The following is a 16,631-nucleotide window of genomic DNA, read 5'->3' as shown; positions in this document are numbered from 1 at the left end:
AGTGTACAGTAGATGCTATGGATATGCCATTTTCTCCCCAGAGTTACCCAACTAATACAGAACCTTACTTCTGTGGCCAGTATCAAAGACAAGCTCTTCTGTGTCAAATTAATTCCAAAAATCTAAAAATAACCTTAACCTGGCAGCTGAGAGCGGTGGTGGCGAGGGCCGGGACAGAGATGACCCCTGACCTCTGTACCACCCTGTCTGCCACAGTATTGACCAGACGGGATGGGAACGTGTTTACTTCTGACAGGGAAAAGGGTGGTTTTTATCCTGGTTTGTGTAAACAACGCTCTCTCTGTCTGAGGAGGAAGCAGAGGTATTTTTGTGTGTGTGTGTGTGTGTGTGTGTTTAAGCGTGCGTGCATGCATGCGTCCAGGCATCATATTGACTCATGCCGGTGTGTATGTATGTGTGTGTGTGTGTCTTCTGGCTCGCTCCTGAGCCAAGACAAGGCCAGGAGAATTAGTCCTGACTGAGTAAATGTTGGAAGCTGATGAGAGGTTGAGATGTGCTTATGTGGACTGGGCTAAGAGACTCCATGTCACCTGAGACTAGACCAGACCTTGGTAGAGAGGAGAGAGGGAGAGAGAGAGAGAGAGAGGGAGAGTGAGAGTGAGAGTGAGAGTGAGAGTGAGAGTGAGAGTGAGAGTGAGAGTGAGAGAGAGAGAGAGAGAGAGAGAGAGAGAGAGAGAGAGAGAGAGAGAGAGAGAGAGAGAGAGAGAGCAAGAGAGAGAGAGAGAGAGTGGGAGTAGAGTCAGAAAGAGAGAGTGAGAGAGAGAGAGAGAGAGAGGGAGAGGGAGGGAGAGCGAGAGAGAGAGAGAGGGAGAGAGCTAGAGAGAGCGAGAGAGGGAGAGAGAGCGTGGGAGTAGAGTCAGAGAGAGAGAGAGTGAGGGTAGAGTCAGAGAGAGAGAGAGTGAGGGTAGAGTCAGAGAGAGAGAGAGTGAGGGTAGAGTCAGAGAGAGAGAGAGAGAGAGAGAGAGAGAGAGAGAGAGAGAGAGAGAGAGAGAGTCAGAAAGAGAGTCAGAAAGAGAGTCAGAAAGAGAGTCAGAAAGAGAGAGAGAATGGGAGTAGAGTCAGAAAGAGAGAGAGCGTGAGGATAGAGTCAGAGAGAGCGAGAGCGAGAGAGAGAGCTAGAGAGAGGGTCTGGCCAGAGCTCAGGGCTGAAATAGGGATCATATGTTCCTGTCTTACAGCACTCATCATCACATCAGGGAGCCCTAGTAACACAACACATTTCCTACAGACAAAACACAGGGGGGAGTGGAGAGCGGGGGCGTGTGTGTGTGTTCCCCAAACTAGCCTCCACCTGAAGCCCCTGGGGCCGTGGCATTGGGGTTGTTAAGACAGAACACCCAGCCAGGAGCCCTACAGGGACACACACTCACACACACCCATTACCCAACCTGTCCCGTCCATTCCTTATCTCACAGCCCCCGACTACCCCACACCCCCTCCTCCCCAACGCACACACCTTTATCCCCCGCCCCCATTCCACATTCCCCCCCCCTGGGACGCTGCACTCTGTTCCAAGTCTGCCCTGGCACGGTCCACAGAGGGGTGTCCTCCGGCTCCGCTTGCCAAGTCAAAGACCCTTTCATGTTCAGCTCAGCCTGCATGCTCGGGCTAGTAAAGCGTTAACAAACACACAGACACTCACACACTGATATCCACACACACACTGATATCCACACACACACTGATACCCCCATACACACTGATATCCACACACACACTGATACCCCATACACTCACACACTGATATCCACACACACTTACTGATACCCCCATACACACTGATATCCACACACACACTGATACCCCCATACACACTGATATCCACACACACACTGATACCCCATACACTCACACACTGATATCCACACACACTTACTGATACCCCCATACACACTGATATCCACACACTCACTGATACCCCCATACACTCACACACTGATATCCACACACACACTTGGAAACTCAGATTTATACAAGTAAACTAACACTCACTAACCAAACAACAAAGCCTGCTGGTGAATCTCTGTAGACAACATGTGTGTGTGTTTTTAGGACTCAGGCTTTGGAATACAACATTATTCATGAACAATTCCTATTCAAAACATGAATGTGGCTCTATGGTTAAAACATACTATTAGAACCCAGGTGTGTACGTTATTGGAGGAGGAGGTACAGTACCATCATTACTCATCTGTAACAAGCTCTTCCCACAGAGAAAATAAGACATTTTAGAAGGAGGGGGGGGGGGGAGAACATCTCCCTCTACTTCAAATCTGAATGATACAAACATACACACTCTGTCTCTGCACTTTGAATTCTCCGTCACACAAGGGACAAGTATGTCACTAACGAGGAGTCGGACTCCTTCTCCCCCGACACCGCCCTTCCACTGCCCAACCCCCAACCCCCACCCTCAGTCTCTCATCCAGGCCTGACAGACACCCCCAGTGAAAGAGGGGGCGGATGGGGGACTGGTGGGAGAAAGGTGGCATGGTGCCAACACAGCCTGGCTAAATACCTTTGTTCCCCCAGAAACAAAAAGTAGGCTCGGCTAACGAAGATACACTAAACCACTAGTCTGGTGTATGTTTGGTCAAAATATAAATCCTTTCCTTCCTTAAAGGGAAGGTTTGATGGGGTGTTGGATGGTTATACTGTGATTCCTTTCCTTCCTTAAAGGGAAGGTCTGATGGGGTGTTGGATGGTTATAATGTGAGTCCTTTTCTTCCTTAAAGGGAAACTGTCTGCTCTGTACATGTAATTGAGTATTACATGTACAGAGCGTCTGACCCTGGGGCTGTCTGTGCCTGAACTTGCCTATGCCTGTGTCTGTGCCTGATCTTGTCTGTGTCTGACCCTGAGGCTGCCTGTGTCTGTGCCTGACCCTATCAATGCATGACCCTGTCTGTGCCTGACCATGTCTGTGTCTGACCATGTCTGTGTCTGACCATGTCTGTGTCTGACCATGTCTGTGTCTGACCATGTCTGTGTCTGACCATGTCTGTGTCTGTGCCTGACCATGTCTGTGTCTGTGCCTGACCCTGTCTGTGTCTGTGTCTGACCATGTCTGTGTCTGTGCCTGACCATGTCTGTGTCTGTGCCTGACCAGGTCTGTGCCTGACCATGTCTGTGTCTGTGCCTGACCATGTCTGTGTCTGTGCCTGACCAGGTCTGTGCCTGACCCTGTCTGTGTCTGTGCCTGACCCTGTCTGTGTCTGTGCCTGACCATGTCTGTGTCTGTGCCTGACCATGTCTGTGTCTGTGCCTGACCAGGTCTGTGCCTGACCATGTCTGTGTCTGTGCCTGACCATGTCTGTGTCTGACCATGTCTGTGTCTGACCATGTCTGTGTCTGACCATGTCTGTGTCTGACCATGTCTGTGCCTGACCATGTCTGTGCCTGACCATGTCTGTGCCTGACCATGTCTGTGCCTGACCATGTCTGTGTCTGTGCCTGACCATGTCTGTGCCTGACCATGTCTGTGCCTGACCATGTCTGTGTCTGACCATGTCTGTGCCTGACCATGTCTGTGCCTGACCATGTCTGTGTCTGACCATGTCTGTGTCTGACCATGTCTGTGTCTGTGCCTGACCATGTCTGTGTCTGTGCCTGACCATGTCTGTGTCTGACCATGTCTGTGCCTGACCATGTCTGTGCCTGACCATGTCTGTGTCTGACCATGTCTGTGTCTGACCATGTCTGTGCCTGTGCCTGACCATGTCTGTGTCTGACCATGTCTGTGTCTGTGCCTGACCATGTCTGTGTCTGTGCCTGACCCTGTCTGTGTCTGTGTCTGACCATGTCTGTGCCTGACCCTGTCTGTGTCTGTGTCTGTGTCTGACCATGTCTGTGTCTGACCATGTCTGTGCCTGACCATGTCTGTGCCTGACCATGTCTGTGTCTGTGCCTGACCATGTCTGTGTCTGTGCCTGACCCTGTCTGTGTCTGTGCCTGACCATGTCTGTGTCTGTGCCTGACCAGGTCTGTGCCTGACCATGTCTGTGTCTGACCATGTCTGTGTCTGACCCTGTTTGTGTCTGACCATGTCTGTGTCTGTGCCTGACCATGTCTGTGCCTGACCATGTCTGTGTCTGTGCCTGACCATGTCTGTGTCTGTGCCGGACCCTGTCTGTGTCTGTGCCTGACCATGTCTGTGTCTGTGCCTGACCCTGTCTGTGTCTGTGCCTGACCCTGTCTGTGTCTGTGCCTGACCATGTCTGTGTCTGTGCCTGACCATGTCTGTGTCTGTGTCTGACCATGTCTGTGTCTGTGTCTGTGTCTGACCATGTCTGTGCCTGACCCTGTCTGTGTCTGACCATGTCTGTGTCTGTGCCTGACCATGTCTGTGTCTGTGCCTGACCATGTCTGTGTCTGTGCCTGACCATGTCTGTGTCTGTGCCTGACCATGTCTGTGTCTGTGCCTGACCATGTCTGTGTCTGTGCCTGACCATGTCTGTGTCTGTGCCTGACCCTGTCTGTGTCTGTGCCTGACCCTGTCTGTGTCTGTGCCTGACCATGTCTGTGTCTGTGCCTGACCATGTCTGTGTCTGTGCCTGACCCTGTCTGTGTCTGTGTCTGACCATGTCTGTGTCTGTGCCTGACCCTGTCTGTGTCTGTGCCTGACCATGTCTGTATCTGTGTCTGACCATGTCTGTGTCTGACCATGTCTGTGTCTGTGCCTGACCATGTCTGTGTCTGTGCCTGACCATGTCTGTGTCTGTGCCTGACCATGTCTGTGCCTGACCCTGTCTGTGTCTGTGCCTGACCATGTCTGTGTCTGTGCCTGACCCTGTCTGTGTCTGTGCCTGACCATGTCTGTGTCTGTGCCTGACCAGGTCTGTGCCTGACCATGTCTGTGTCTGACCATGTCTGTGTCTGTGCCTGACCCTGTCTGTGCCTGACCATGTCTGTGTCTGTGCCTGACCCTGTCTGTGTCTGTGCCTGACCATGTCTGTGTCTGTGCCTGACCAGGTCTGTGCCTGACCATGTCTGTGTCTGACCATGTCTGTGCCTGACCATGTCTGTGCCTGTGCCTGACCATGTCTGTGTCTGTGCCTGACCCTGTCTGTGTCTGTGTCTGACCATGTCTGTGTCTGTGTCTGACCATGTCTGTGCCTGACCATGTCTGTGTCTGACCATGTCTGTGTCTGTGCCTGACCATGTCTGTGCCTGACCCTGTCTGTGTCTGACCATGTCTGTGTCTGACCATGTCTGTGTCTGACCATGTCTGTGTCTGACCATGTCTGTGCCTGACCATGTCTGTGTCTGACCATGTCTGTGTCTGACCATGTCTGTGCCTGACCCTGTTTGTGCCTGTGCCTGACCATGTCTGTGCCTGACCATGTCTGTGTCTGACCATGTCTGTGCCTGACCATGTCTGTGCCTGACCCTGTTTGTGCCTGTGCCTGACCATGTCTGTGCCTGACCATGTCTGTGTCTGACCCTGTCTGTGTCTGACCATGTCTGTGTCTGACCATGTCTGTGCCTGACCATGTCTGTGTCTGACCCTGTCTGTGTCTGACCCTGTCTGTGTCTGACCATGTCTGTGTCTGACCATGTCTGTGTCTGACCATGTCTGTGTCTGACCATGTCTGTGTCTGACCATGTCTGTGCCTGACCCTGTTTGTGCCTGTGCCTGACCATGTCTGTGTCTGACCATGTCTGTGCCTGACCATGTCTGTGTCTGACCATGTCTGTGCCTGACCATGTCTGTGCCTGACCCTGTTTGTGCCTGTGCCTGACCATGTCTGTGTCTGTGCCTGACCCTGTCTGTGTCTGTGTCTGACCATGTCTGTGTCTGACCATGTCTGTGTCTGTGTCTGACCATGTCTGTGTCTGTGTCTGACCATGTCTGTGTCTGACCCTGTCTGTGTCTGTGTCTGACCATGTCTGTGTCTGTGTCTGACCATGTCTGTGCCTGACCATGTCTGTGTCTGACCCTGTCTGTGTCTGACCCTGTCTGTGTCTGACCATGTCTGTGTCTGACCATGTCTGTGTCTGACCATGTCTGTGTCTGACCATGTCTGTGTCTGACCATGTCTGTGTCTGACCCTGTCTGTGTCTGACCCTGTCTGTGTCTGACCATGTCTGTGTCTGACCATGTCTGTGTCTGACCATGTCTGTGTCTGACCATGTCTGTGCCTGACCATGTCTGTGTCTGACCCTGTCTGTGTCTGACCCTGTCTGTGTCTGACCCTGTCTGTGTCTGACCATGTCTGTGTCTGACCATGTCTGTGTCTGACCATGTCTGTGTCTGACCATGTCTGTGCCTGACCCTGTTTGTGTCTGTGTCTGACCATGTCTGTGTCTGACCATGTCTGTGTCTGACCATGTCTGTGTCTGACCATGTCTGTGCCTGACCATGTCTGTGTCTGACCATGTCTGTGTCTGACCATGTCTGTGCCTGACCGTGTCTGTGCCTGTGCCTGACCATGTCTGTGCCTGACTATGTCTGTGTCTGTGCCTGACCATGTCTGTGCCTGACCATGTCTGTGCCTGACCATGTCTGTGCCTGGCCATGTTTGTTTCTGTGCCTGACCCTGTCTGTGCCTTACCATGTCTGTGTCTGTGCCTGACCATGTCTGTGTCTGTGCCTGACCATGTCTGTGTCTGTGCCTGACCATGTCTGTGTCTGTGCCTGACCATGTCTGTGTCTGTGCCTGACCATGTCTGTGCCTGACCATGTCTGTGTCTGACCATGTCTGTGTCTGTGCCTGACCATGTCTGTGCCTGACCATGTTTGTTTCTGTGCCTGACCATGTCTGTGTCTGTGCCTGACCATTTCTGTGCCTGACCATGTCTGTGTCTGTGCCTGACCATTTCTGTGTCTGTGTCTGACCATGTTTGTTTCTGTGCCTGACCATGTCTGTGTCTGTGCCTGACCATTTCTGTGTCTGTGTCTGACCATGTCTGTGTCTGTGCCTGACCATTTCTGTGTCTGTGTCTGACCATGTTTGTTTCTGTGCCTGACCATGTCTGTGTCTGTGCCTGACCATTTCTGTGTCTGTGCCTGACCATGTCTGTGTCTGTGCCTGACCATTTCTGTGTCTGTGCCTGACCATTTCTGTGCCTGACCATGTTTGTTTCTGTGCCTGACCATGTCTGTGTCTGTGCCTGACCATTTCTGTGTCTGTGTCTGACCATGTTTGTTTCTGTGCCTGACCCTGTCTGTGTCTCTGTCTGTGTCTGACCCTGTCTGTATCTCTGTCTGTGTCTGACCCTGAGCCTGTCTGTGTCCTTCTGATCATCTGCTCTGTTTATAATATGGAGCCGGCCTGTGTGTGTCCCTGTGCATATCTTAAGTTGTTTATCATGCAAATGGGGGTACGCTGTTCTGTTCTGTCTGCTCCTCCTAATGGTCCATAACACAAACAAACACACACACACAGGATCATAGAGAGACATCAGCCCTGTTGGACTCTGCATTTCAAAAATTGTGTGTGTGTGTGTGTGTGTGCGCGTGTGCGTGTGTGTGTGTGTGTGTGTGTGTGTGTGTGTCTAAGTGTAAGGGTGTCAGTATCACATTGTATCCTGTCTGGCCATGGGACACCTGCACTAGCAAACAGTATTTTGACCTATATCTCAAATGGCTCCCTATTCCCTATATAGTGCACTACAGAACATTTGCCCAGGGCTCATAGGGCTCTGTTCAAAAGCAGTGCACTATACAGGGAATAAGGTGTACTTTGGGACGTAACCGTGGAGATGCTGGGGACAGTATGAATCGTAGAAGAGCGATCCATCATGAAGACATTCACAGTACAGTATGAATCACACACGGATTAAAACAGACACCGTCCCAACCAACACCACGTCTCATATCATGCTACCTACCATCTTTAGCCCAGTTCAACATGTCATCGATAAGGATCGTCCTTCTAGGACAGATGACATTAACATGGCATGGACATGGCTTCGTGGAATCCTGGTGGCTAAACATGGGAGGTGGCATGATACGGGTCCACAGTGTCTGTTTGAGTCAGTCCATTAAAGCCAAGAACAACATTTAGAGGAGCATCTTGTGTATTTCTCCATTTCACTCTCATCATCCCAATCTCGTTGGATCTCCTTGCCCTCTCTCTCTCTCTCTCTCGACAAGGAGGATAACTCATAAGATGAGCGTGAGGATGACGAAGAACGCCTTCATCAATCTCACTTCACGCAACACCACACACTCACTCAAACTCACACTCACACTCACACTCACACTCACACTCACACACTCACACACTCACACACTCACACACTCACACACTCACACACACACACACACACACACACACACACACACACACACGATCCATTAGGCTTGTACTGTTAATAACAGGCCATTGCATAACGTTAGTGACCCAGTGATATCATGTGGAGACGTTACGCATCATGATCTAAATGAGCATAGAAAGATTGTAGAGGCAGCTGACTAGAGCCAAGAGGCATAGTGGGCCTGTGTCTGTCTGTGTGTATATGTGTGTGTGTGTGTGGCTTAACAAACGGATGCATAATTACTGATTAAATACAAGAGGTCATTAGATTTGACAGAATAGAGGATAACTAGACCACAGCCCAACACAGATAGCATAGCGACATAGACACTGTGTTGTACATGGAGCTATATCTAGGCCTATGGGGTCTAAACCAATAGACACTGTGTTGTACATGGAGCTATATCTAGGCCTATGGGGTCTAAACCAATAGACACTGTGTTGTACATGGAGCTATATCTAGGCCTATGGGGTCTAAACCAATAGACACTGTGTTGTACATGGCGCTATATCTAGGCCTATGGGGTCTAAACCAATAGACACTGTGTTGTACATGGAGCTATATCTAGGCCTATGGGGTCTAAACCAATAGACACTGTGTTGTACATGAAGCTATATCTAGGCCTATGGGGTCTAAACCAATAGACACTGTGTTGTACATGGCGCTATATCTAGGCCTATGGGGTCTAAACCAATAGACACTGTGTTGTACATGGAGCTATATCTAGGCCTATGGGGTCTAAACCAATAGACACTGTGTTGTACATGGAGCTATATCTAGGCCTATGGGGTCTAAACCAATAGACACTGTGTTGTACATGGAGCTATATCTAGGCCTATGGGGTCTAAACCAATAGACACTGTGTTGTACATGGAGCTATATCTAGGCCTATGGGGTCTATACCAATAGACACTGTGTTGTACATGGAGCTGTGTGTTTGCCTATACCCTACTGTGTTGTACATGGAGCTGTGTGTTTGCCTATACCCCACTGTATTGTACATGGAGCTGTGTGTTTACCTATACCCCACTGTGTTGTACATGGAGCTGTGTGTTTGCCTATACCCCACTGTGTTGTACATGGAGCTGTGTGTTTGCCTATACCCCACTGTATTGTACATGGAGCTGTGTGCTTACCTATACCCCACTGTGTTGTACATGGAGCTGTGTGCTTACCTATACCCCACTGTGTTGTACATGGAGCTGTGTGCTTACCTATACCCCACTGTATTGTACATGGAGCTGTGTGCTTACCTATACCCCACTGTGTTGTACATGGAGCTGTGTGCTTACCTATACCCCACTGTGTTGTACATGGAGCTGTGTGCTTACCTATACCCCACTGTGTTGTACATGGAGCTGTGTGCTTACCTATACCCCACTGTATTGTACATGGAGCTGTGTGCTTACCTATACCCCACTGTGTTGTACATGGAGCTGTGTGCTTACCTATACCCCACTGTATTGTACATGGAGCTGTGTGCTTACCTATACCCCATTGTATTGTACATGGAGCTGTGTGCTTACCTATACCCCACTGTGTTGTACATGGAGCTGTGTGTTTGCCTATTGGGTATTTGTCATTTTGGAGAACCCTCACTGATAAAACATTGAACTGAAAACCAGCCTCACCTCAGCAGAAGCATTGATAAGTTCAATGCAGCACACTACATTTCTTTATAGTAAAGCCTGCATTTATAGACATAATTGTCTTTAGAAATGTTTATAATAACTCAAAAAGGAAAATTAAACTGTCAAACACACAAAGTTCATTTCCACCAACGTCTGTAAGACAGAACTATTTGTTTGAGCTGCTCATCATGGTTTTTTCTCTCGCTTGCTTCATTTAGCTGTGGTTAGACAACCGCTGTAAGAAGTCCTTAATTAACTAAATGAAGACTAAGAGAACCCTGACAATTAGTGGCTCGAGTAGGATTCCTCAAATAAATGCCTCTTCCTTGACAGTTCACCGTAATTACTTTCCTACACGTTTTTATTTATTTTATATTTTAGCGCCAGAGTATGAGTTGGCAGGCATGTATTTGAGGGGAAGAGATATGTCTCTGTGAAAACCACAGCGAGATGGAGATACATCTATCGAGACCACATGAGACAGAAACTAAGGCTTGCGTCCCAAATGGAACTCTATTCCCTATACAGTGCACTACTTTTGATCAGAGCCCACTATAAATGGGCCCTGTATCAAAAGTAGTGCACTATATAGGGAATATGGTTCCTGTTTGGGACGCAGGCCTTTCTCTCTTTTTCCGTCTCTCTCTCTCCCTCTCTCTTTCTTTAGGAGAGTGGAATGGGAGTTATATTGGGCTTCTATCCCCATTGCAGAGATAAACTCAACAACCCTACACCCAGCAGTGCAGCAAGAACGTCATACCTCGTGGATATCCATCGCCACCAGTCAAAATTGAACCCAACTCGAAGTCCATCTGCTCTGTGCAGTTTGGACTGTAAATCCTTTTTGTGGTCTATGATCCAATAACCTTGCTTTTAAGCGTCACCAAAACAAAGGCACTTACTCACAACTAGGGTTGTAAAATTCCCAGGTTTTCACAAAACTATCCCGTTGGGAGAACAACGGTTGGAGGAATCCCTGCTTATTCCTTCCTGATTCCGGGATTCCTCCAACCTGGATTTCTGGAAACCTTAGGGATTTTGCAACCCTACTCACAACGTTAAAGTACCATCCAAGTATCGTCAACACCCAAACCTTACAGTAAACCTCAGACCCAAACACCTTGCTTGTCGCTTAAGTTCTTTACATCGGCAGCCATATTTGTTACTTTCGTCATCGTCGTTGTCATGGTGACGTCATTACCTGTGATATTCTCCTGCTTGGGGATAATTCCGTGGGTGGGCGTCGATAAAAAATCCTCATCATCGTTGCGCGGCGACACCTGAACGGCTACCTCCAAGGGGCACCTCGACGGGTGTTTGTCTCGGCATTTGTTTGAGGAGGGACGGGGCGAGGCGAGGGGAACGGCGGAGGGCGACCGCCTGTGCCCGTCGTCTAACGTCTTGTCCGTGCAGGGGGCGCCGCGACACTGCCGCCTCTTGTGCTCGATGAAGAGCAGGATGTGGGCAAGAGGGAAGCGGGCGTGGCACTGGCCACAGGTGAGCAGGTCCTGGTCCCCCTTGAGGAGGATCCTGTTGTCCGCATGCTGCCCCAGCCTGGGGTGGTCCTCGTGCTCCTCGTCTGGGGGGAGAACGGCCGACAGGGGCTCAGCTGGAGAGGGGAGATAGACAGTTACACTTCTATACAGAATACATGACAGGGTTGAAATCTACATAGAGGACTATGACATTTCATCCAAGGCAGCTGACAAACTGTGGTGGAGAGTTAGATACTTAATAGACCGTGGACACAAAACACTGATTGAGATCTACACTTAAGTATCATTTCAAGGAAGAGTGAGACACAGTATATAGGTTACTAAACTGTTGCAAATCTGCATATGCATCTCTTGCTATCGTTTTTATGACTATTATTACTGATAATATAGAAGGCACAACCAACGAAGAGAGAGGAATGAACATCCAGTAGCAGGCCCGTAGAATCATATTCGATTCTATTACAGTCCTATCGTTTTAACGACTAACATCAGTGTTATTGTCATGATCATTTCCAGTGTTATAATGAATATCACCATAATCTAGAAGGCACCTGTGGTTTATAGTGATTGCATTTCCAGGTGATGCACTGTCTTAGAAAAGGTATGAGAGATGGATTTGAAAGGGGGACGGGAGGAAGGAGGGAAAGTAGGGAGGAAGGAAGAAGACTTAGACAAGACTACAGCACTGTTTTTCGATAAGCCTGCCAGTGACACCGTTCAGTCAGCGTGCTGCTCGCTGCCTGAACGATTAAGGCGCTTGACCCTCTTTATTGTGCTGCCAATCTCGCGTTTTTAATGAACCTAACACCTCGGAGAATCAAAAAATAGATTCTAATTTGAGTTCAAGATGATTGGACCCCATTTCCGTTAAAAGTGCTGGGATCTCGTGAACCGAGGTTAGATATTGAGGGGTGTATGTGGAGTAGGTCCCTGATGTATACAAGTCATCTAGCTACAGTAAACGACATCTCGAGGCCCAACTGGGATGTTAAGATAAAATGTGATGAATTCTTGCCGTCTGTTCTGAACCTTAAATTCTGTGTCGGGTCAGACGAGAAGGAGGCGGGGAGGAGGGGCTGAAGGAATATTTTTCCTTCTTATTTGAGTTGAATTCCTACAGCTTATGCTGTCAGGACATAGCAGTCTGACTGAGGCTCTGTGCGAAAAAGTCTACCTTCAAACCCAAATAATCTCATTTCTTGTATCGGCAACTGGTTACAAAAATAAGTTACAAAAAATAAAAAACTATATATTATTCCTCAACATCCAAGTGAGCACCAGAATTTCAACTGACTGAACTTTATCAAATAACTACTGAAATTAGGCAATTGGCTATTTAAATATAATAAATAATTGAACATGGTAATGATCCCTTATTTCAAGTACCCTAGCTGCTATTGCAGGGATTCATACAACGCAGCCAATATGGACAAGGAGGAATCTTACTTGAACGGAAGCTGTTTTTCTATAGGCCATAACGAGCTATTCAAATACTTCAACCTATGCATGTAAATAACAGAGTATTCAATTTGAATAATTTGACCATGCACTTGCCAGTAACGCTGTGATCCTATAGGCCTATACGTCTGTCTCATTTGTCATATTTGAATGATGAACTAGGTCCCTCGTGAGAATGTGGATATAACTAAGGATTTGGCAATTAGGATACATTTTTGTCATATTTTGACATTTAATTGAAAGACACCGTGATATACTAAGATTGTGTTGAAATAGGGGACTAATATACCTGGAAGAGTGAATAGGCATGCAATATGCTCTAGGGTCCAATATGAGGCTACTTAACTGAAAACGACGCATGTCACAGAGGTAGCTCACAGTGGCCTATGGATGTTTGAAATTATGTCACATTTTGCCTACTGATCCTTTCTTGCAGAAAACAAAACGTTCTCAGCTGGCCATTGTTTTATCCATCTATTGAAATAACTCCCTTTTAATTGATCTGGAATACTGTAATAGGTCTATTGATAAGATATCACAACGGCATAACAAGGAACATCAAATATACGACCACGAACAACTGCGCTTGGTCTAGCAGGCAACGTAGATAAAGCTATAAAGTAGCCTAGATCAAGTTCAAGTTCATCGACGTGTATGTCCACAATCATATTCTGCCCCCTACCGGCGCCGTCCATAGATATACTACAATTGAAGGCATAGGTTACGAGAACCTAATTTGCTTCCTCCGAGAATGGAATGGTAAAAGAGAAACAACCGTGTGGAAACATTGTAGCGATTTACAGAATACGTGGAACAAAACAACGGAAAATCAACGGAAAATCATATTATGTATACTCGTTTCCAAATGATCTAGCCCCCGGTAACGTAAGAAAAAAAAGGAAATGAGCACAGTTGAAATCATGCCATTATACACCACGGCATAAACAGCATAAAAGCAATAGCTTATTGAATATACATGTATAACTCATAAATGACTCTAAAACACCACTTCAGTATGCCTGCCCAAATGTAATATGTTATTGCATAAAAGCCTAACCTCCCGTGCCCCCTCTGAAATGAACCTCTTCGTTAAATGTAACATAGAGGAGAGGTCCAATAGTAGATTGAATAGAACTGTTCCAATGCTTATTGCATCCATTCACATTAACTCGCGGTGTAAACGATAACAATGTAATTGGATCACTAGGTTATACGGAGGTGCAGTGGTATTCTTGGATCGTGAACTCTATCCTATATCCCTCGATATCAAAGCTGGCAACGTTCCACACACGAGGTCTTCTGTATGGGCTATGAGTATGTAAACACCCCGTTCTCCCCATTCAAAAAAAGAAAAGCATCTCTCGAAAAAAAATCTACGCTATCAAAACAAATAGTAATAACAAAGTGGAATTGCTTATTTGGGGATACACTTTGCTATTCGTAGCGTATTCCATATCGGAAACTGATATGACTAAATATAAATATTCACAGGATACCTTGATAGGCAAAAAGGTATCCCTCCACTACAGCCTAGATGTCCTTTAATAGCGAAAGAAGCCTGTGTTGTAGCATCGGCACATACATGTAAAATAGCCTTATACGTTATTGTTTACCAAATATACAATATTTTCCAAGGTCCAACTTTTTTGGATAGAAAGTTATCTGATTCAATGACGGCGTTCTTGACACGCTTTTAGGTTATGTCCACGGGTCCGCGTCAAGTCCAGTTGCCTACAAACATTCTCCAAATAAATTGAGAAGAGGCTGCTGTGTGTGTTCTTGTTTACCAGATTATAAAATAAGCAATTTTCAATTCTACTTACGCGAAAACTCCCGCTTGCTCAAGTGCTGGGGTTTGCCTTGCTTGCGGCGAGACATGTTGGTAAGTGGTGGCGTTCAGCTTAGTTCACATTGGCAGAGGCGTCCTACAATGTAATAGACTCCAGATAAAATGTCTTCATCGATGCGTTTGACATCCAAAAAAAATGAATTATAGATCACATCACGGTGACGCGCGGGGTACGGGCTGTGCGGCAGTCTTCATGACTTTTTTGCAAAGACAGAGAGAGGGATATGAGCAAAGCCCCCTGAGCTGCAAGTTCAAGTGCGGACGTGACGTTCCTACGAACTTGAACGTCAGTCGATGGATGGACATAGAGATACAACACATGGGCAGGGCAACGCTGGGGAGTAGGAGGTGGAGATAGAATAACAAAACCAATGGACAGTCATTACTGGATCCGTATATGAAAAAAGAAAGGGACCCCGAAGACGCCAATGGACAGAGAGATCAGGGGGGCCGGGCCAATAGAGAAGGAGAGAGCGAGAGAGAGATTGGAAACGAACGTGAACCTTGGGAGACAGCACATCCAAGTGGAAGGACTCTTGGCAACAAATATGGAGAAAATATAGGACCATTGCATATGATCCTAAGAATAAATATGAACCATTACCCCATTACAGCAAGGAAAACAGCAATCTATAGTGGAGAGGAAAGGATGCCAGTGCACTTTACGGATCGATTTAATTGGATATAATAAAGTAAATAGTCCTAATTAATTCATTTTGGACATCGATCTCCGTGCCTTCGGTAACCAATGGGTCAAAGAAACGTATGTTACAATGATACGCTTTATTAAATAGGCTATATTTAAGAATGTCATATTTTAGCAGTCCATAGGCTACCACCATATTTGAGCAGTCCATAGGCTACCACCATATTTTAGCAGTCCATAGGCTACCACTATATTTTAGCAGTCCATAGGCTCCCACCATATTTTAGCAGTCCATAGGCTCCCACCATATTTTAGCAGTCCATAGGCTACCACCATATTTTAGCAGTCCATAGGCTCCCACCATATTTTAGCAGTCCATAGGCTCCCACCATATTTTGTCCACCAAATAATACCCTAATGTTGGTTCTTGCGCAAAAGCACTCCACATCTTGCACTAACGACATACTATTATGACGTCACATAATAGGCATACATTCCATTTTAAAGGTTAATACATCATAAAATCACAAATCATAAAAAACTAGACCTATCAAATCATGTACGTTTATTGGTGGTGATACCATCGGTGTTCCGAAGACTGTCAACACCAATGGACCAATCACAGGCCTATAACAGGCAGGTTACTTCCTCAAAGTGGACACTTTTGACATTTGGATTTAATTTCAAAGCCTGTCGACATGAGGATATATATATATATTCGTATTGTTTTTGCTATCGGATGATCTAGTTCACACTATTTACTATTCAATGAAGTAAAATAGCCTCCAGTAAAATACAGATATTCTGTAGGCTACAGTACACCTGTTAGTATTTGTTTCTCACGGACTTGAGTTGTCATGCCATCTTGAAGACAATTCATAGGCTACTACTTCACAGAAATATATATACATATACATATTTGACATTCTTCTCTTCGTTTTTTTAATACCGTTTGCATTATTATTTTGTTTTTGATGTTTAATAACCTATATTTCCCACATTAACAAAAGTCGACAATAATAAAATAAGTAGCCTAATTAACAAATAGGTCATCATATGTGTTAATTATGTGCTTTTTCCTCATCTATTGGTGTAGTCTAATCCACATGCGTAAAGTTATCGTTGCCCACTGAGATAAAAAATATATATACGACATATTTCTGTTCATATGGCCCACTGTTAGTGTAATATAGTGTAAAAATATATTGTAAAAGTGCTAATTAAAATGTTTGATACATCGTAACATAGCCTAAATTACAGGCGAGCCA

At 46.6% G+C, this 16,631-nt stretch overlaps 1 protein-coding gene across 1 annotated transcript in view; it reads right to left on the bottom strand.

Moving 5' to 3' along the window:
* LOC110485734 (BCL11 transcription factor A-like) overlaps positions 1-15,984 on the bottom strand; it is a 54,087-nt gene extending 38,103 nt beyond the window's left edge. The window contains exons 1-2 of the mRNA XM_021556887.3: positions 14,692-15,984; positions 11,116-11,523 (exon numbers count right to left, since the gene is read on the bottom strand). Of these exons, the coding sequence (XP_021412562.3) occupies positions 11,116-11,523; positions 14,692-14,746 (463 nt within the window). The 5' untranslated portion in view covers positions 14,747-15,984. The remainder of the gene's footprint in view (positions 1-11,115; positions 11,524-14,691) is intronic.
* Positions 15,985-16,631: the final 647 nt, after the last annotated feature.

Source organism: Oncorhynchus mykiss, chromosome 13 (assembly GCF_057628025.1).
Source record: "Oncorhynchus mykiss isolate SJ-2025 chromosome 13, ASM5762802v1, whole genome shotgun sequence".
Taxonomy (NCBI): domain Eukaryota; kingdom Metazoa; phylum Chordata; class Actinopteri; order Salmoniformes; family Salmonidae; genus Oncorhynchus; species Oncorhynchus mykiss.
Note: the sequence above shows the minus strand (reverse complement) of the source record. Positions and strands in the feature narration are given on the sequence as shown.